This window comes from Pelophylax lessonae, assembly GCF_965119305.1.
Source record: "Pelophylax lessonae genome assembly, chromosome: 9".
Classification (NCBI taxonomy): domain Eukaryota; kingdom Metazoa; phylum Chordata; class Amphibia; order Anura; family Ranidae; genus Pelophylax; species Pelophylax lessonae.
The window spans coordinates 146,394,399-146,416,549 of record NC_138776.1 but is presented as its reverse complement, the minus strand read 5'-3'; the positions used below and the strand labels follow the sequence as shown (position 1 = coordinate 146,416,549).

At 47.9% G+C, this 22,151-nt stretch overlaps 1 protein-coding gene across 1 annotated transcript in view; it reads left to right on the top strand.

The window, feature by feature from the left end:
* Positions 1-22,151, top strand: part of LRRC20 (leucine rich repeat containing 20) — a 607,086-nt gene that overhangs the window by 50,734 nt on the left and 534,201 nt on the right. Inside the window, exon 2 of the mRNA XM_082269228.1 lies at positions 13,123-13,232. Coding sequence (XP_082125354.1) covers positions 13,163-13,232 — 70 coding nt within the window. The 5' untranslated portion in view covers positions 13,123-13,162. The remainder of the gene's footprint in view (positions 1-13,122; positions 13,233-22,151) is intronic.

Genomic DNA, 22,151 nt, shown 5'->3' with positions numbered 1-22,151 from the left:
TTGCAGGTACTCGTCGTCTGCCACATTGATTTTATATATTCTGACACAAACAGTGTTTGCGCTCAGCATATATGAATACCTTTGCTGGCCGCAGCTGTGGTGATTTTCTGATTTCAGCACTGCAGTTAAAATCCTATTTAGGTATTAGCATTTCGTGACTTCTGTTTCACCAGAAATAAACAGGGCCATTGCGAAATTGGGAAAGTATTTTATCACACCAATTTTGGTGTGGTCAGATGCGTTAAGGTCAGAGGAGAGATCTAGAGTCTAAAAGACCCCAATTTTTTTAAAAAAGAGTACCTGTCACTACAGATTGCTATCATAGGGGATATTTCAATTCACTGTGATAACAATAAAAATGATTAAAAAAAAAAAAATGAAAGGAAAGGTATCAAAATAACATAAAAAAGCAAAAAAAAAAAAAATCAAGCCCCCCCGTGCTTGCGCGCAATGGCGCACGCAAGCGTTGGTCTAGTGTCTAATGTAAACCACAATTGCAGCATGCATGTGAGGTATCGCCACGAACGCCAGGTCGAGTGCAGTAATTATTGCAGTATACCTCCTCTGTAAGTCTAAAGTGGTAACCTGTAAAGACTTTTAAAGGCTTTTAAAAATGTACGTAGTTTATTGCCGCTGCACAGGTGTGCGCAATTTTTAAAGCATGTCATGTTTGGTATCTATGTACTCGGCATAAGATCATCTTTTAAATTTTACCAAACAAATTGGAATTATATAGTGTATTTGTGCAATAAATTTAAAAAAATGTATTTTCTTCGCAGAAATTGCGTTTGGAAAATCTGTGCGCAAATACCGTGTGACAAAAAAATTTGCAACATCTACCATTTTATTCTATAGGGCCTCTGCTTTAAAGAAATATATAATGTTTGGGGGTTCAATGTAATTTTCTAGTAAAAAAAAAATATTTTTTCATGTAAACAAAAAGTCACAGAAAAGGCTTGGTTTTTAAGTGGTTAGAAGAGTGGGTGATGTGTGGATAAGATTGAGCATAAAATGCCGGGACAGTTCAAACACCCCCAAAATTACCCCTTTTTGAAAAGTAGACACCCAAATCTATTTGCTGATAGGCATATTGAGTCCATGGAGTATTTTATAGTTTGCCCTAAGTTTCGGGACGATGACAATTTGTTTTTTTTTTGTTTTTTTACAGAAAGTTGTCACTAAATGATATATTTCTCTTGCATGCCATGGGAATATGTGAAATGACACCCCAAAGTACATTCTGTTGCTTCTCCTGAGTACAGGGATACCACATGTGTGAGACTTTTTGGGAGCCTAGCTGTGTACGCGACCCCGAAAACCAATCCCCATCTTCAGGTTTTCTAATGGCGTAAATTGCTGATTTTACCACTGCACTACCTGTCACAGTTTCAGAGGCCCTGAAATTTCCAGATAGTACAAAACCCCCCCAAATGACCCAATTTTGCAAAGTAGACACTCTAAGCTATTTGCTGAGAGGAATGGTGAGTCCATGGAATATTTTATATTTTGCCACAAGTGTCGGGAAAATTATTATTTCTTTTTTGTTGTTGTTTTTTTACACAAAGTTGTCACTAAATGATATATTGCCCACACATGCCATGGGTATATGTGAAATGACACCCCAAAATACATTCTGCTGCTTCTCTTGAGTACAGAGATACCACATGTGTGAGACTTTTTGGGAGCCTAGCTGTGTACGCGACCCCGAAAACCAATCCCCATCTTCAGGTTTTCTAATGGCGTAAATTGCTGATTTTACCACTGCGCTACCTGTTACAGTTTCAGAGGCCCTGAAATTTCAAGATAGCACAAACCCCCCCCCCCCCCCAAATTACCCCATTTTGCAAAGTAGACACTCCAAGCTATTAGCTGAGAGGCATGATAAGTCCATGGAATAGTTTATATTTGACCCTTGATAAAGTCACGTGTTACTGTGACACAACGCGTCGGGAAAGCCGTGGTGACGTCACTTCCGGGTCTACGGCCGAGACAGGAAGCACTGGAGTGAACAGTACAGACCGCATCGGCGGCATCTATTCGTGCTTTGAATGCTTGCTTTGATCTTCTTAATTGTAAGTGTAAATTTGACTTTTACCAATTAAAATCCATTTAATACTTACTACACTATTGCCTCGTTTCCACTGAGCGGAACGGTTCGGGTCGGTACAGTTTGGGAGGGTTAGAATGGTCCGGTCTATTCAGGTGAGCGTTTCCACTGCAAGTCGGGCCACCAGGGACCATGCGGGGTTTACACCAAACGAGGAGTTTGTTTTGCTCTTTCATTTGACGTGAGCATTGACATTTTCCTGTCCGCCAATCAGTGGAATCTATTGTGTGACGCCAGTAGCTCCGCCCTAACCGTACCGTTCCATTTCCTATGGCCCTACATCTGAAGCAGGACCAGGAATGGTGCGGTTTGGTTCGGTTGTATGGGCCACTTTCATAATGGAAACACCCAAAATAGCGTACCGTACCGAACCGACCCGAACCGATCCGCTCAGTGGAAACGAGATGAGAACCCTTTATGTCTCTCCCCCGGCTCCCTGGTAAATGAGTGTCTCTGAGAACGTTTGCAGCAACCATCACCCCGCTGAGATTATCTTACAAGAATTGGAGCGTGATACATACAGGGCATCCCGATCCCTGAGGATAGGAGCAGAGGATCCTTTAAAGTCTACAGGTTGACATATGATACCTGAAACGCTCTTTATGAGTGTTAGTGAGGTGAGCGGCCATTACACCTGATTCTGGATTTTTAGCTCACTATAATCGGCACTGGGAATCACTGGAAGCACTTGATCACTTCACCCGTTTATGAACATTTTTTTTTCCGTTTTTTCCACGATATTGCTTGTTTTCTTTTTATCATATTGAATGATCTTTTTGGACATTATTTCACTTTTTACGTGTATACCTTTGGAGACATTGGTCACACGTATTATTTATTGAGGAAAAAAATATTGCTTTTGTCTACTGAAGAGTCATAGTGGTTTACCCTTCATAGGGCACCTTATTCATTTTTTCATCTTTTTCACTGTTTTCCTCAATTTTTGCACTCTTATTTCTTTTTTTTTTTTGAAAATTCTGTTTATTGAGTTGAAACACATAAAAAGACAAGGCCAGAAGGGGGCATACCCCGGCCAACAGACAACAATATAACCCAAGAAGACCACCCAAAACAACCAGCAACCATACTGCTCAGCACTTTCAGTCAGGAATTAACAGTGGCAAGATAAACCGATACTTATACAGGAACACCTAGTCTCTGCTCTCTCTCCCCAAGGTCCCACCAGAGATTAAGCCGTGTCAGACTCAGAGTCTCGCTCGTCGACAGTGGATTTAGAATCCACCCAGGCTCGCCAGACCTTTTCATATTTTTTAGGGCAATTCCTGGAGATGTAGGTCGCCTTGTATAGCGGAACCACCGCATTAACCAACCCTTTCCAAAAGCCTAGGGTCGGAGAATGGGGAGACTTCCACCTTAGGACTATAGCCTTTCTGGCATAAAACAGTAATATTCCAATAAGGGTCCTCGTCGCCCTGGCTGTCGCCAACTGGTCAACCAGGCCAAGAAGACAGACCCCCACCGTCATCGGAACCGAGAGGGAAGTCAGACTGGACACAAAGCGGGTCACCTCCAGCCAGTAAGAGGCAATCTGCGGGCAGTCCCAGAAAATGTGCGAAAAATCTGCAGGAGCGTGTGTGCATCTCCAGCAGGAGGCCGAAACGCTAGGATAGATACGGTGTAGCTTGTGAGGAGTGTAATAAATCCTATGTAGAATTTTAAATTGGATCAGCACGTCCCTGGTCGCTATGAGCGGCCGGAACGAGCCATCCCAGATGTCCTCCCAATCCTCATCATCCAGACCCTCCTCCCCCGCACTCCACGCCGCCCGCAGTCCCGTCAGCCCAGCGTGGACCGAAGGTAACAAGGCCTTGTAGATGGTGGAGAGCGGCTGACGCATACCAGGGTCCCATAACTGAGACTCAAAGTCGCTGCGCTCTAGACCAGCCACAGGCGTGGGGAACTGCGCGCGGTAGGCATGACGGAGTTGGAGGAACCTGAAAAAGAAGGAGTTAGGCAATTGAAACTTAGCCTTTAGGCCATCAAATGTGGCCAGGGTCCCGCCGACGCTGATGTCCGCCAGGGTCTTGATGCCCCTAGCAGCCCACAGGGCCGGGTCCGGGATGGAGAGGAATTCTCCCAGGTGGGGGTTGAACCAGAGCGGAGTGTCCGGAGACCAGCGGGCCAACTTCCTTTCCGGGGCAACCACCAGCTGGGTCCACACCCGCACCACCACTCGCATAGCTGGAGTCAGAGGGGGATAGGGAGCCCTCAGGCCCCGGTACAGGGCATTACGAAGGGACTCGTAGGAACCCACATGAGCCGCCTCGAGGATGACCGAGGAGTTGGTGTCGTCCGACAATAGCCAGTTATGAGCATGGGTGAGCATGGCAGCCAAAAAGTAGGAGTAAAAGTCGGGGCAGGCAAGCCCCCCCTGAGTCCTGGGCCGACGGAGGATCCGCTTACTAAATCGAGGAGGTCGGGAAGACCACAAAAAGGTGGAGATTACAGAGTCCAATTGGGCAAAATAGGATTTCGGAATCCAGACAGGGGAATGCCGAAGAGTATAAAGGAGGACCGGAAGAATCTTCATTTTCAACAAGTTGATCCTGCCAATCAGGGACAGGGGCAACTGAGACCACGCCCGCAACCGTTGCTTACACCAAAGTATCTTGGGCTGCACATTAAGTTTGAGAAAGTCCCTGGTGTCCGGAGAAATATGTATACCCAAGTATTTAACCACACGGGTCAAACGAAGCGGGGACGCCGGGTCCCAAAGGGCCACTGCCCCTTCATCGATCGGCAGTACCAGAGACTTGTCCCAGTTAGTGCGCAGGCCAGAAACATCAGCGAAGGAGGCCATAATACGTAGAGCCTCCGCAAGGGAAGGGCCAGGATCCGCAAGGAAGAGAATGAGGTCATCCGCATAAAGAGCCAATTTTTCCACTATAGGGCCCACGCTGATCCCCCGCACCCCTGATGCCCGCCGCAGGGCCGCAGCCAGCGGCTCCATGGCCAGGGCAAAGAGGGCCGGGGACAGCGGGCAACCCTGTCTCGTTCCCCGCTTGATACAAAATGGGGGCGAGAGCTTCCCACCGAGCTTAATACAAGCCGTGGGGGCACTGTACAACAGGCCTATCCAATGACAAAAAACTGGGCCAAAACCAAAGGACTCCAAGACCTGCATAAGATAGCACCAGCGAACCGTGTCAAAGGCCTTTTCAATGTCGAACGACACCAATATCCTCGTAGCGCCAGCCAGAGGCGGCAGCTGAAGATGGGTAAGAACTCTCCTGAGATTAATATCCGTGGATTTACCCGGCATAAAGCCCGTCTGATCGGTATGTATCAGCGTCGGCAGGACTCTCATCAACCTAGTAGCAAGTGCCTTGGTGAGCACTTTCAAGTCGTAGTTCAGCAAGGAAATAGGCCGGTAGGACGAGCAACACTGCAAATCCTTGCCCGGCTTAGGCAGAAGCACAACATGCGCCTGGTACATACTGTCAGGGAGGCGACCAGCTTCGAGACACTGGAGGTACAGTTGATGTAACCTGGGGGCCAAGATCTCCGAGTGTACCCTGTACCAGTCTCCTGGCAGGCCATCCGGGCCCGGTGACTTGCCGCCGGGGAGAGAGTGAATGGCAGCCACGATTTCTTGTAATTGGAGCGGCTGATCTAACTCTGCCCGAGCCGCCTCAGACAACACCGGGAGGTCCAAGTCCCCCAGCATTTCCAGACCGGGATCCCCGAGGGCCGAGGCCGGCTCATCATAGAGAGCACTATAGAAGGAGTGGAACTCGGACAAAATGTCCCCCTGGTCAGTGACCAGGTGCCCCTCCCGCGTCATGACCTCGGGAATCACCGTCTGGGAATGCGCGTCGGCCACCAAATTCGCCAGTAGCTTGCCATTCTTGTCCCCCGCTTCAAACAGCCGTGCCCGGAACTGCGCATGGTCCAATTGTACCAGAGAGGTGTAGTGTAACCGTAACTCCCTCCTGACAGATGCCAGCGTAGCATAGGATGCGTCGCCAGGCTGGGAGGCGAACCGAGCCGCAGCCACCATTTCTTCCTGCCCCAGCTGGGCCGTGCGGGAAGCTGCCTCCACCCGCACCGTCTTGATCGAGGAGACATATTCTCCACGGGCAACAGCTTTGCAAGCCTCCCACACCACGTCAGCCGAAGCAGACTGATCATTAATGGTCCAATATTCAGACAATTTAGTAGAGATCCGCTCCTGTATCTTAGGCTCATGCACCCAGTGAGACGCCAGCCGCCAGCATCCCGGCTCGCGACCGCCCTCCAGGGCCACACAAACCTCCAAGGGAGAGTGGTCCGAGAGGCCGGCCGGGAGGTAGGAGGCCGCCCTAACCCAGGGGAGAACCCCGGAGGAGCCAAACATAAAATCGATACGAGCCCCAGACCTGTGTGCGGGGGACACATGAGAGAAAGCCCTCTCCCGGGGATTGCGCCAACGCCACAGCTCCTGGAGACCAAAGGTGTCCGCCCAGGCGACCAGGTCCGGATGCGCCCCCCTCGAAGAGTTGGACGCATCCAGATCCCCGTCCAAGATGGCGTTGAAATCCCCGCCCACCAGGAGATGAGGAACCTGGAGAGGGGCTAGCTTAGCAAACACAGTGTAAAGAATACCAGAGTCAAACGGTGGAGGAGCATAAATATTGACAAGGGCCCAGCATGTAGCATACATTTGTACTATCAGGATTATGTAACGGCCCCCAGGATCAGTAATGACCTGCTCCACAGCACAAGGGAGAGCCCTATGGAGCAGAATGGTAACCCCCCTAGAGTATGAGGAGTACGTGGCGTGGAACCCCTGTTTAACCCAAGCACGTTTTAGCGAAAGAACCTTGGCACCCGTAAGGTGCGTCTCCTGCAGGAACAGGATCGAGGGTTTATGGGCCGTTAAATATTTGAACATCAGGGACCGTTTGACTCTGTCATTCAATCCTCGCACATTCCAAGAGATAACTTTAACCATGGAACCCATGACAATACAGAAGTACAACTGGCGTAGCAGGAGAGCACATACAGCATAAAAACATTACCCAAGCGAGTGAGCACAATAACGGCTCCGGGGGGACCCAGAGAGAGAGAGCAACCATTGAGATCCTAGAAATGTGGTAGTACCGAGCAGTCTGAAAAACAAAAAAAGGAAAAAAATAAAAAGAGAACAAACAACCGGGCACAGAAACAAGCCCAATTGCAAACTCCCGACTGACCAGCATAACCCCAACAACTTGCTAGACAGTTTACACCCCAAACTTGCAACAGTAGTCAACTGAACTACAGAGTTCTCAGGGAGGCCCCGAGGTGCGTCCGTACGTGGGCAGCGGACGTGGGTTGAAACAACCCCAAAAACACATAAAAAAAAGGGGGGAAAATAAAACAAAAAAAAAAACCAATCCAGAGGGGGGGAGTGATCCTCAAGAGCTCAGATGAATCAGCAGGCACTCCAGCAGAAGCATCCAAAACAGACAAAAAAAAAAAAAAGGGGGGGGGGAAAGGAGGGGAAGGGAAGCCAGGTGCGGAGCAGTTCAGGAAGAAGAGGGGGGGGGAGATGAGAACAAAGCAGGGATCTGGGCCAGTGTCCGGTGACATGGGGGCATGAAAAACAGGACATAGACCTCCACCCTCATCAGCACGGGGAACACAGGTAGTTCAGGGGGCAGGGTAACCCCAAGTAACAGTACGGGCCATGTCTAGACTCCACGAAACCGGGAGGGAGGGGGGAAGGAAAAGGATTAGGAAGAAGGAGGAGGCCGGGCACCGGGCACAGGTACGGGGGAGTGAAATCCAACCATCAATGTAGGAACTTTCGGACAGAGGGGTCTCAGTGCAGGGTCTGGATCCAAGCATCAGCATCCTCAGGGGTATCAAAGAACTTCACTGCACCCTGATATTGTACTCTGAGGCGACTAGGGTAGAGCATGGAGTACTTGATTTCCCGCTCCCTGAGTCTGCGGCGGACATCCGTGAAGGTCCTCCTCTTCTTCTGCAGTTCGGCGGAGAAATCCGGGTACAGGTGGATTTCAGCATTTTCAAAAGGAAGAGTCGCATGTTTCCTAGCTTCACTCAGGATGCGGTCCCGATCCCTATAGTTGAGGAACCGTACGAGGAATGGTCTGGGAGGGGCGCCGGGTATCCCCCGACCCGTTGGGACCCGATGAGCCCTTTCCACCACATAAGTAGGGGAGACATCCGCAAGAGAGAGTAGGGATTTGAACAAGGACTCAGCAGGGCGATCCCCCTCAGCCCCCTCAGGCAGGCCCAGCACCCTGACGTTGTTCCGCCGCTGGCGGTTCTCGGCATCATCCGCTTTCGCCAGAAGCATAGCAACAGTCTGCTGGAGGGAATGCAGGGACAGAGTGCTGGGTGGATGTGTCCTCAGTGGCAGAGATCCTAGTCTCCGTCTCAGACAGCCTGCCCCTTATCTTGTCTAGGTCGGCCCGGATGAAATTGCATTCCTCGGCCAAATGATCGATGCGCGCCAAGAGGGAAGTCTTACTGTGTTCAATGGCTGTAAGGATCGCTGCCGTGTCGCTGCCCGGGGCTGCCGGAGCCGAGGATGGAGGAGCCGCCCGATCAGCAGACATCTCTAAGGTTTCCAGCAGCGCGCGGAGCCTATCCAAGATGGCGTCGGGACATGCGGCCTGCGGGGGATCCGGCTTCCTTTTTTGGGGGAGTTTTGTGCTATCTTGGAATTTTAGGGCCTCCGAAACTGTGACAGGTAGTGCAGAGGTGACATGCACAATTTACGCCATTAGAAAACCTGAGAGTGTTGATTGGTTTTCGCGGTCCTTTACACAGCTAGGCTCCCAAAAAGTCTCACACATGGGGTATCCCTGTACTCAGGGGAAGCAGTAGAATGTATTTTGGGGTGTCATTCCACATATACCCATGGCATGTGTGAGCAATTTATCATTTAGTGATAACTTTGTGTTAAAAAAAAATGTAATTTTCCCGAAACTTGTGGCAAAATATAAAATATTCCATGGACTCCCCATGCAAATAGTTTGGGGTGTCTACTTTCCAAAATGGGGTCATTTTGGGGGGGGGGGTTCGTGCTATCTTGAAATTTCAGGGCCTCCGAAACTGTGATGGGTAGTGAGGAGTAAAATCAAAAATGTACGCCATTAGAAAACCTGAAGATGGTGATTGATTTTCGGGGTCCCGTACACAGCTAGGCTCCCAAAAGTCTCACATGTGGGGTATCCCCATACTCAGGAGAAGCGGCAGAATGTATTTTGGGGTGTCATTCCACATATACCCATGTCATGTGTGAGAAATTTATCTTTTAGTGACAACGTTGTGTAAAAAATAAAAATAAAAAAAAAAATTTAATTTTCCCAAAACTTGTGGCAAAATAGAAAATATTCCATGTAGGCTCCCAAAAAGTCTCACATATGTGGTATCCCTGTACTCAGGAGAGCAGCAGAATATATTTTGGGGTGTAATTACACATATACCCATGGCATGTGTGAGCAATATATCATTTCAATTACAACTTTGTGTAAAAAAAAAAAAAAAATTTTTTTTTTTAGTCATTTTTCAAACACCTGTGACAAAAAAATGAAATATTCAATGAGCTCAACATGCCTCTCAGAACATTCCTTAGGATGTCTACTTTCCAAAAAGTGGTAGTTTGGGGGGGGGGGGGGTTTGTACTGCCCTGCCATTTTAGCACTTCATGAAATGAGATAGGCAGTCAGAAATTAAAGCTGCGTAAATTTTAGTATTTACATCATAGTTTGTAAACGCTATAACTTTTGCGCAAACCAATAAAAATACGCTCATTGAAATTTTTTTTGTCAAAGACATGTAGCTAAATATATTTTGGCCAAAAATATGACATAAATTGAGTATATTGGATACTTTTTAAAAGACAAAGTTGAAAATGTCATTTTTTCGCAAAATTTTCCCTCTTTTTTTATTAATATCGCAAAAAATAAAGAGCGCAGAGGTGATCAAATACCACCAAAAGAAAGCTCTGTTTGTGGGAAAAAAAAGGACGTAAATTTCGTTTGGGTACAGCATAGCATGACCGCGCAATTCTCAGTTAAAGTCACGAAGTGCCAAGTTGAAAAAAGGGGTCTGGTCAGGAAGGGGGTAAAATCTTCCGGGGCTTAAGTGGTTAAGGTGCCCATCTAATAGTTTTTTGAAACTATCAATGCTCTTTGCTGATACGACTGTTTGCGGAAGAGAATTCCACATCCTTACTGCTCTTACAGTGAAGAACCCCCTGCGTATTTTAAGGTTAAACCACCTTTCCTCTAGTTTTAGTGAGTGGCCACATGTCTTATTGTATTCCCTTTCTCTGAATAGGTTTTTCCATATGCTAGGGTTGCCAGTAAAGTATTTGTACATTGATATCATATCCCCCCTCAATCGTCTCTTCTCCGGAGAGAATAGTTTCAGTGCTTGTAGTCTTTCCTCATAGCTGATGCCCTCCATTCTCCTAATTATTATTGTTGCCCTTCTCTGGACTTTCTCCAGTTCCAGCACATCCTTCCTGAGGACCGGTGCCCAGAACTGGACAGCATACTCCAGATGTGGCCGGACCAGAATCTTGTAGAGTGGGAGAATAATCTCTTTATTTCTGGAGTGAATCCCCTTTTTTATACATCCCAGTATTCTGTTGGCTTTGCTTGCAGCGGCTTGGCATTGCATGCCACTGCCAAGCCTGTTGTCTACCAGTACCCCAAGGTCCTTTTTCATCCTAGACTCACCCAGAGGTTCCCCCCTAATGAGTAGCTTGCTTTCTGGTTTCTGGTACCCAAGTGCATTACTTTACATTTTTCAACATTAAACCTCATCTGCCATGTAGTTGCCCACCCCATTATTTTGTTCAGGTCAGCTTGTAAGGTTTCCACATCCTGCCCAGAAGATATTGGCATGCTTAGTTTAGTATCATCCGCAAATACTGAGATTTTACTCGATATCCCCTCCTCTAGATCATTTATGAATAAATTAAACAGGATTGGCCCCAGGACAGAACCCTGGGGGACCCCGCTTTCCACACCCGCCCAATCTGAGTACTCCCCATTAATCACCACCCTTTGCAACCTCCCCTGGAGCCAGTTCTCTATCCAGGTACTCACCTTATGGTCCATACCTACCTTCCTTAGTTTGAACAGTAAGCATTTGTGGGGAACGGTGTCAAAGGCCTTTTTAAAAGTCCAGGTACACCACATCCACAGGCTTACCTTTATCTAGGTGGCAGCTCACTTCATCATAGAAGGTTAATAGATTGGTTTGGCAAGAACGATTTTTCATGAATCCATGCTGATTTCTACTAATAATACCATTTTCATTACTAAAGTCTTGTATGTGGTCCCTTAACATCCCCTCAAAAATCTTGCAGACTACTGATGTTAGGCTGACCGGCCTATAGTTACCCGGGATATATCTCGGCCCCTTTTTAAATATTGGTACCACGTTGGCTTTTTTCCAATCAGCTGGCACCATACCCGTCTGTAAACTATCCTTAAAGATCAAGAATAATGGTCTGGCAATCACTTGGCTGAGCTCTTTAAGAACCCTTGGGTGCAAGCCATCCGGTCCCGGTGAGCCCATAAAAACTTCACTACTACTAGATTTAAGAAACTCTGACAAGTTTGGTTGTTACATCCTAAATCTTTGAAATACTTGAAAGACTTTATTAGTCATTACGTTATTAGGCTAACTAATTGCTATGCCTTAACTTAGTTTTATGTTACATACATATACTTGTCCCCAATTGTCTTGGTTTATGGTTTGACCTGTAGCTATACTTGTTCTTGCTTTATTATTGATAACTCAATAAAAATGTTTAAAGTTATAAAAAAAAGAAAGAAAAAAGGAGCTGGAGGAAAAAAGCCACAATATGTAGTAGAATTAAAATATAAGAAATTCCTAATTTTCACAGCATGACTTATAAAATAATAGCAACATTTTTAAGATACTACTATAATCCAACTACGTTTTTAATCCTTTTGCTGTCAGAGCAATTTTTGCTTTTTTTTTGCATACGTTAAGTGCACATTTCTCTTTCCTTCATTGATGGACACAGCTCCTGATTCTTCTTAACCATTGGGTTATACTGCCCCCTACAGGAGTAGGACCCTAGGCAGGAAAAAGCTTAACTACGCCTATGGGCAGTCCCAGGGGGTATACACCCACTCTCAGCTATAGGCACTCAGTTTTTTTTCTGCCTAGTCAGGGGTAAGGACCTAGTTCCTTGCTGAGATCTCTGGTCCTGGCAATTCTTTCTTTTTAAATGGAATTTTTTTCCTCTTCTTTTTTTTTTATTTTGTTCCTGTGAGAACTACAATCAAGTGCCCCCAGTCCGGCCAGCGAGCGCGTGCAGACCGCAGCCCTGCGCTAGGTTGGTCGCGTCATAGCCCCACTGGACGGGGGCTGTCCTGTGAGTTAAATGTATCGCGAGGACGCATACGAACTTGCTTTGGCCTGAGTCACAGCGTTTCCTCCTGCCCGACAGCACCCACCTTACGATGGAGCGGTGTCATGTCCAGGGTGGTTCCCACCCTGTTCCTGGTATGGTAAGTAGCTGTTCCCCCAGTACCCCTGGGGGGTTTTGGGGTGGACGTGTGCCCCTCCCTGGGATGGTTGGACCCTCGGGTTCTTCTCCCTTGCCCCAAGCCCCTTTAAGTTTTCGGTCACTTTGGGTCTTTCGCCCCCCCCTTCCTCCCTGGTTGAGGTTATGAGTTGGCTGTTGCCAATTGCTCCTAAGAGGGCTGGTTGGAGTTGCTGCTGACCGAGCTGATGACCGCTATTTCCTTGTGCGCAGCGTGGGGTTGAGCAGGGTTCCTTGCCATCCCAGGGGTTGTAATTTGCTTAAAAGATAGACTTGGTTTTGGAGTCGATATTTAATACAAAAAAAACAGCTCACTAAAATGTTTATTTTTTTTATTTTTTGTAAATACTAATTTCTGACACTTGTATTTAGTTTTTTTTTCTGTTTACAGGCATGCAATTGTGAGTTTTCAGTTGTAGACTTTTAAAGATTGTACAGCTGTTATTGTCTGTTTTGTTATTGTCAGGTAAGCACTGGAGGAAGAGCTTCGTCTGAACGCAAAGAGGATGGGAGAAGGAGTAGCTAGAGTTGCAAGGAGGGTGAACGAGCTCGTAGAGAGTGGAGGACATCATCTTAGTAAGTTTATTTTTTTTCCACTACTTTATATATTCATGGAAGTAACTCATTTCACATTATTTAGATTTGCTTATTTTAATGTTTATCAACTTATAAAGCAAAAAGTTGAATTCCCCCCAGGCAACCAATCAGAAAATAATTAGATTGTGATCTCACTTCTAGATGAAATTATACATGGTTTGTTTGCAAAGGGAATGTATGCAAAATAATTACCCACTTTACCTTTCCTATTGCAGTGCTGATTTGATGCAGAATCATGACTGCATGCTGCAGTTATGGTTTCCTGTACGTAAAAAAATAATGTCATTCTCATATAATACATTTTAGCACACTTAATGAGCTAGCAGCTTAGGGACAAATATAATCCAGGTTTTTTTTAACCAAATTTACTAATATGTCAATCACAGATCCTGATCTGATTACTGGTATTATTTAATGGTAAACAAAAAATACTACCTATGTGCAAAGTATTTTGTGTATACATTATACCAACCACAATAAATTTGCTGCAACACCTAATGTGTCATGTAAAAATCATTTCTCTTACGTCCTCTGACAGTCGCCGCCCAATGGTATTAGCCTTCACTAATGGGTAATGCCGCCCTCTGCAGGTGCAAGGCTAGGTAGATCATTGATTATTAGTTTAATACAAAAAAACTTTTATACCTCGGCACGCCACTTGGGGGCCATCCCTCAGCCATTATCCTGAACCCAATCTGATATTACCTCAGTTTTATGCTGCCTAGCTTAGGAGCTGGTTAGGTCTTTCTTACCGGGACCTTGTGTCTCGGTTTTCTTTATGTTTTTTCCTGAAATCATGTGTTTTTTCTTTGCACAATAGAATTTCCTCTAATTCTCACTATCACTAGTTAGTCATGGATTCCTTTCTTGGAGGACTACAAGTGACTGCAGAGCTGGGCCTCGGACTGGGTAATATAGATCCTTATGGAGTCCCAGCCTGCCAACGAGCGTCGCAGGTTACTGGTACGCCCAGGCCTCGCAACGACAGTGCCCCTCCAAATGGGGACGAGCCTGCGGAGCTGCGTCTTCACTGAGGGTGTCTCAACCCGGATTGCCCGCGTGTTGCCAGCATCCCTCCTTGGCTGATTGCACCCCCACTTAAGGTGGGAGGTCTCCTGTATCAGAGCGGTGCCCGCTTCCTGGACTGGTGAGTACTGATACCCCCTTTTCCCTGGGGACTTTTGGGGGGTTGTGGGCCCACTTTTAGGGGGTAGCAGGGCTGGTGGTCTCTGTGGGATCCCCCTTCTGGCTGGCTTTGGGTTTCTCCCTCCCTCCCTGTTCCCGCTGAGGGCGCTGTATGGGGTACTGGTAGTACTTGGGGGGGGGGGTGCTCCATAGCTCTGGGGGTCTCCCTGGGGTCCCCTGTGGTAGCCAGAACGTGTGTATGTACTTTTCTTGGCGCCATTAGGAGCGGCCGCCATGTTTATTGTGGGCAGATCCTGGACTCTGTGTAAGGGCAGCAGCCATTTTAGGATACTGCACAAGGCTCCCGATCGTGCGCCATCTTGGATGTGGTCAATGCCTATTAAGGGCAAGCGGCCATTTTCCCGTGCCTTTTTACATAGAGTTTCAATAGGCACCTTTTGTCTGTCCTCTGGCGGTGTGAGGTCATTTCCTCCTTCTTCACACATCTCCTGTGATAAAATGTACTGACAGGCTGGGGATTTTTGATAATCCTTCTGCCATTTTTCAACCAAAACGATTTTTACTTGTGGCTGGTGTGTTTTCTGAAGGGGCACTTTTAGTTTTTTTTTGGGGGGGGGGTGGGGGTCGCGGGAACCGCCGATTTAAAGGGCCGGCGTCCCTTTTAATTTATGTGGCAAAAATGGACTCCTGGGACAGCAAATCCCCTGCAGGCCTTCTGGGGGCTTCGGATCCACATTGAAACCTCTGCCATGACCTCTATACTGTATCTGCTGCTCTGCGACTTTGGCGTCCCAGGTGGATCTGCTGATGTTGGAACTCTCCTCCAAAAAACGCCTGTGCCCTCCCAGTCCTCTGGCTCTGAGCCCCATTTGGTTGCCACGGACGATGGTCCCCCTAAGGGGTCCCGGTCCTCCACTTCTGAGGGAGGAGGCATCTTCCTCGGTAGCGCGGGTACACGCGCTACGATGGATGCTCCCCTTAGCAACGTTAAAAAACTCTCTATCTTGACGATGAGCCATCTCCGTCAAGTAAGCGGTCCGCTTTTGGGTACCGAAGGGCCCAAAAGTCAGGTCAGGCTTTTCCCTGCCCTGAAGAATTTCACTGGAGTGTGAATGACCAGTGGCGGCGCATTAAGCACATGTTGGTGGTGCATAAGCGTTTTTCACTCCGCTATCCAATTTTGGAGGTGGGGGATAAACGTTGGACGGTGTCCCCAAAAAAGTGGATCACACTGTGTCTAGGCTGTATAAGTCCACTTTGATGCCAGTAGAGGATTCCCCGATATTCAGGGATCCGGCAGATAGGCGTGTGGAAGCACTCGCCCGGCACATTCATCTGGTGGCGGTTTCCCTGTTAAACCCTGTGTTTTGCCTCAGGGATGGCCTCTCAGGTTCTCCCGACATGTTCCAAGGTGCTTTGCAGCACTCTGGTGGCAGAGTCGACCTCTCCGTCTGCCCTTGCCATGGTGGATTGGATCACCCAGCCTGGGATGTTCTTGTGCGATGCAGCCTTGGACGAGGCCCGGTTGGTCGCCCGGTTGTCCGTGGTAGGGGTCGCGATCCGCCGCATTACCTGGTTGAGGAGCTGGTTGGCTGACCACGCGTCCAGAAAGACGGTATCTGAGGTCCCCTATTTGGGGGGTCATCTTTTTGGGGATACTCTGGATGAGTTGTGTAAGGGGCTCACTGGAGGTAAGAGTTCTCTGTTTCCCCAGGTCACTAAGGGTAAGCCCCCCGCTCGCGGCGGGGCCCTCTTTCAAGACTCCGGCCTTCCGGTGGCCACAAGAAACCATGGACGGGTAAGCCAAAAGCCGGTCAGTCTGGCTCAGCGAACCAGTCCACTTCTTCCTGGATTGACGTCCTCGCCCGTTGTCGGGGTGGGGGGACGTCTGCGTTGTTTTCAGGAACCCTGGTTGTCCGGCATTCAGGACAAGTGGGGTCACGAGCTGATTCGTTCAGGGTACCAGATCGAGTTTCGATCTCGCCCCGCAGACAGGTTCCTCCCTTCCAATCTCCAGCTGTCTCCCCAACGTCTCAGAGATCTCATGGGGGCAGTGCACGATCTGCTTTCCCAAGGAGTCATTGTACCCGTTCCTTCACTGGAAAGGTTTTGAGGGTTTTACTCCAACCTGTTCACGGTGCCCAGAAGGGGTGGCAAGGTGCGTCTGATTCTGAATTTGCAGTCTCTGCCCCACTTTGTGCGGGTGCAGAAGTTCAGGACAGAGTCCCTCCGGTCGGTGGTGGCATCATTGAGGCCCGGGGACTTCCTGGCCTCCATTGACTTGAAGGATGCGTATCTGCGTATGCCTAATTTCGAGGGTCCTCAGAGATATGTCCACTTCACGGTGGCTGGGGAGCACTATCAGTTCCTGGCATTACCTTTCGGTCTTGCTTCGGCTCCCAGGGTTTTCACCAAGGTGTTTGCTCCGGTTCTAGCTTTGCTGCGTTTACGGGGCATTGCGGTACTCGGTTACCTGGTACACCTTTTTTATTAAGGTCAAGCTCATGTGTGACCTTAGCGAGCGATCTGGCCATGACGGTTCAGACACTCCAGGAGTTCGGGTGGACCATCAATCTTCAGGAGTCGGCACTGCCTCCTTCAAATCGTCTTCAGCACCTGGGGTTGGTCCTGGACTCTACTCAGGCTCGAGTTTTTTCTTTCGGAGGAAGAACTCGGGTCTCTGCGGGACGAGGTCAGGTCCCTCAGGGACAACAATCTCTCCTACTTGCGGACCTGCATGCAGGCTCTGGGCCTGATGGTTTCAGCTTTCGAAGCAGTTCCGTTTGCTCAATTTCACAACAGGACTCTGCTAGCGGAGATCCTGGACAGGTGGGACAGGACGTCTCCGTCCTTGGTCAGGAAGATTTCTCTGAGTTGTCCGGGTTGGTCGGATCTTATGTGGTGGCTCCGATCACCGGGCCTTGTCGCAGGGCCTGACCTTCCGGCCTCTGTTGTGGACGATTCTCACCACTGATGCCAGCCTGTTGAGCTGGGGAGAAGTTCTGGGCACGCTTTGTGCCCAGGCGATGTGGTCGGCGGTGGAGACTTCATTGCCGATGAACGTCTTGGGGCTTTGAGCGATTGAGTTTTTGTCTATTCCGTTGGTCGTCTCTGCTTCAGGGGTGTCCGTTCCGGGTACAGATGGACTATGCCAAGGCTGTGGCCTATATCACTCACCAAGGGGGCACCAGGTGTGCCCGGGCAGCCAAGGAAGTGGCCGAGATCCTGTCTTGGGGCCCATTGCTTGTACCAGCAATTTCGACTGTTCACATTCTGGGTGTGGAAAACTGGCAGGCGGACTATCTGAGTAGCCAGCCTTGGGACCAGGAGGGATGGTCCCTGCATCCGGAGGTGTTTCACCTCCTGTGCGCCTGGTGGGGGACTCTGGACGTGGATCTGTCACGTCCCATCTCAACAAACAGGTGGAAAGGGTTCGTGGCCAAAACTCGCGATCCTCTGGCGGACGCCGCGGATACGCTGGTGGTACCTTGGCACTGCTATCGACTGATTTATGCCTTTCTTCCGATTCAACTGTTGTCCAGGTTGCTCCGCAAGTTGGCGTCGGAACGGATGTCAGACATTCTGGTGGTCCGGGACTGCCCTCGACAGTCCTGGTACGCACGCGGACATCATTCAGATGGTCGTCGAATCTCCCTGGCGGCTTCCGCTGCGAGACGATCTTCTGTCTCAAGGACCGATCTTCCTTCCTGCTTTCCAGTCTCTGGCTTTTACGGCATGGCTGTTGAAAGCCAGGTCTTGAGGGATAGAGGTCTTCCACAGGCGGTCATCCTTACCTTGTTAAAGGCTTGTACAGCTGCCTCTAGGATGTTTTATCACCGCACCTGGAAAGCGTATATTGCCTGGTGCGAAGCGAATGGTTCTCATCCTCGTTCCTGTGGCGTCGCATTCCTTGGTCCGCACCTTCATTCAAGGGGTGCGGCATTTGGCTCCCCCGAGGAGAGCTCTCTCACCTCCCTGGGATCTGAATTTGGTTTTGTCTGTGTTACAACAACCTCCCTTCGAGAACATCAGAGAGATTACTTTCGGTGTTGCCCCAGTAAAGTTGCCTTTCTGGTGGCCATCACGTCGGCTCGCAGAGTGTCTGAGTTGGCGGCCTTATCCTGCCGTTCTCCTTATCTGATATGTAATGGAGCTAAGGGGGTTCTGCGATCCGAACAGTCTTTTCTTCCACGGGTGGTTTTCTTCATTCAACCTTCAATGAAGATATCGCGTTGCCTTCGCGGTGTGGGCGGCTCAAGCATCCCACGGAACTTGTCTTGCATTCCCTGGATGTGGTCCGGGCGGTCAAGGTTTCCCTGAGTCTGTTCGGCAGTCTGAGTAAATCAGACAGCGATTGTTCATGCCTATTCTATTTAGGTATTCTATTTGAGTCGTCAGCGCCTCTTCGGTTTTTTTGCCATTGGGCTTCTGTGGCTCAGGTGTGCAAGGCGGCAAATTGGTCGTCCGGGCACATTTTCCACAAAGTTCTACAAACTTGAGGTTTTTGGCATCTTCGGATGCTTTCTTTGGCTGCAAAGTTTTGAGTGCAGCAGTTGTTTGGAGGGGACATTCTTTTTTCTGTCCCTTCTTCTTAGGGTGTTTTGTGAGAGACACAGGACTCTGATCTGGAACAACGGATGTTTATTCAGTACTCACTGTACACTCCAACATGCATTACAGGACAGCCTGTTCTCCATCAAATTCACTTAATGTCCCGATCAATGACATTTTCCTGCTGGGCTCTGTGGGTGTTTGTATCCAGGTGACAATCCAGAGTTTTTTTTTCTTATTTTCTTTTCTCACACAGATAGTAACCTTGTAAATCCCATCCTCGTCGCCACTGTTATATTCTCCGTGTTGTGAGAGACACAGGACTCTGATCTGGAACAACGGATGTTTATTCAGTACTCACTGTACACTCCAACATGCATTACAGGACAGCTCGGTATATATCAATGCATCTCTTACATGTGTCTAAGATGGCCACTCTGCCCCTTGACCCTTGTCATCACTCCTGGGTGGAGCCAGCCTTAAAGTAACAGTACATGTGAAACCCTTCAGGTATAACAGTTACCTTCTGAGTTGGTTGCATTTTTTTTCCCCACCCCTCATACCTGCACTGCTTTGGGACGTCCCATTAGTGAAGGCTAATACCATCGGGCGACGACTGTCAGAGGACGTAAGAGAAAATAGAATTTTTGTAAGAACTTACCGTAAAATTCTTCTCTCTGAGTCCTCTGACAGTCGCTCCCCCCGCCCCTCTGTTTTTTTGGATCTGGGGGTTGTTGCCTTCCGGTACTGCTTGCTACAAACTGAGGTAATATCAGATTGGGTTCAGGATAATGGCTGAGGGATGCCCCCCTAGTGGCATGCCGAGGTATAAAAGTTTTTTTGTATTAACCTAATAATCAATTATCTGCCTAGCCTTGCTCCTGCAGAGGGCGCCATTACCCATTAGTGAAGGCTAATACCATCGGGCGGCGACTGTCAGAGGACTCAGAGAAAAGAATTTTACGGTAAGTTCTTACAAAAATTATATTATTATCAGTTATTTACATAAAGCAAAAACAATATAGAATGGAATATACAGTTGTGCTCATAAGTTTACATACCCTGGCAGAATTTATGATTTCTTGGCCATTTGTCACAGTATATGAATGATAACACAAACTTTTCTTTCACTCTTGGTTACTGTTTGGTTGAAGCCATTTATTATCAATCAACTGTGTTTACTCTTTTTAAATCATAATGACAACAGAAACTACCCATATGACCCTGATCAAAAGCAGCTTCCGGGCTGATGAATGCAAATTTTCCTCCAGTATTTTTTGGTAACATACTGCATTCATCTTGCCATCAATTCTGACCAAATTTCCTGTGCCTTTGTAGCTTACACATGCCCAAAACATCAGCGATCTACCTCCGTGTTTCATTGTAGGAATGGTGTACCTTTCATCATAGGCCTTGTTGACTCCTCTCCAAATGTAGTGTTTATGGTTGTGGCCAAAAAGCTAAATTTTGGTCTCATCACTTTACTCCAAAAGACATTGTGCCAGAAGGTTTGAGGCTTGTCTCTGTGCTGTTTGGTGTATTTTAAGCAGGATACTTTGTGGCATTTGCGTAGTAATGGCTTTCTTCTGGCGACTCGACCATGTAGCCCATCTTTCTTCAAGTGCCTCCTTAGTGTGCATCTTGAAAACAGCCACACCACATGTTTTCAGAAAGTCCTGTATTTCACCTGAAGTTACTTGTGAATTTTTCTTTGCATCCCGAACAATTTTCCTTGCAGTTGTGGCTGAAATTTTAGTTGGTCTACCTGACTGTGGTTTGGTTTCAACAGATCCCCTCATTTTTCACTTCTTGATTAGAGTTTGAACACTGCTGATTGGCATTCTCAATTCCTTGGATATATTTTTATATCCCTTTTCTTATATAGTTCAACTACCTTTTCCCGCAGATCCTTGACAATTCTTTTGCTTTCCCCATGACTCAGAATCCAGAAACGTCAGTGCAGCACTGGATGAAAGATGCAAGGGTCTGTCAGGAGTCCAGAAACTTATTGACCTTTAATACATGTAGCACCCTCCTAGACAGGTGATAGGTAAAAGCATTTGTTGATTCATCTGCTTATCAGGGGAGCCTGATATTTAGTTAGGCCTGCTCTCTGTGTGTATTCATCTGGCCTAAAGGGAGTGTCCCCACTGCATCCAATAGGGAGGCCTATTGGACAGTAGAGGAAACCTGGCCAATGATGCACAAGTTTTTGTAACCATCCCAGTGGGTTGCCACCTGGAGAGGTGCATGATGGGATTGGAAATAAAAGCGGAGAGCACATGAGGCAGGGCTTCTTTGGGTGGGAAGCCAGGTCCCAGGAGGAGGGTGATGGCTGTCTCTCCTCCTGTCAGGTTGGAATGTGGTTACAGACAGTTTCCCTAGTGGACCAGAGTGTGGAGCTGAGCTGGGAGGTCCAGGAGAAACTGACGGTGGAGCAGTGGCATAGGAAAAAGAGTGTCCGTGAGTACCAGGGAACTTGCCAGGGGTCTGCCCAGGAAGGGGACCACTCCAGGGAAAGTCAGTGGACAAGAATCAGCACATACAGTGGGTCAGAAAGTGGGTGCCAAGTTAGACCCTGAAGAGAAGCTAAAGTACAGTTCATCAGTTAAATCTTCACCTCAGTGGCAAAGTGAAGCATGTGCCTTGCCGCATCCTCTGCAGTTAGATGTCCACAATCTGTGTAAAGTTGCTAGCTGGAGTATCCCACTCATCCCTTCTCCTATCCCACTAAAAAAAAAAAACACAAAAAAACAAAAACAAATCCCCTGGACTGTTCATTGACTAAACCAAGTGTAAAGTGAGGAATATTTTACAGACTGTTGCTATGGGTAACCCAGGGGAATCCACTTTAAGCAGCTCCTACAGGGGCAGTGCTACATACACACACACTAATTACAAGCAAACAGATCACAGGTGAGGATGGTTACCTTTAATAGCCATTCGAGCCCCTTTGTGTCAACTTGTGTGCATGTTATCAGGCCAAAATCACCAGGGCATGTAAACTTTTGATCAGGGTCATTTAGGTAGTTTCTTTTGTCATTATGATTTAAAAAGAGTAAACCCAGTTGATTGATAATAAATGGCTTCAGCCAAACATTAACCATGTGAAAAAAAGGGGGGTGATTTTCTGCGCTAAAAATATTTGCATGTGTTAAAAAACCTATATGATATAGGGGGAAAGCAGCTACACGGACCTAT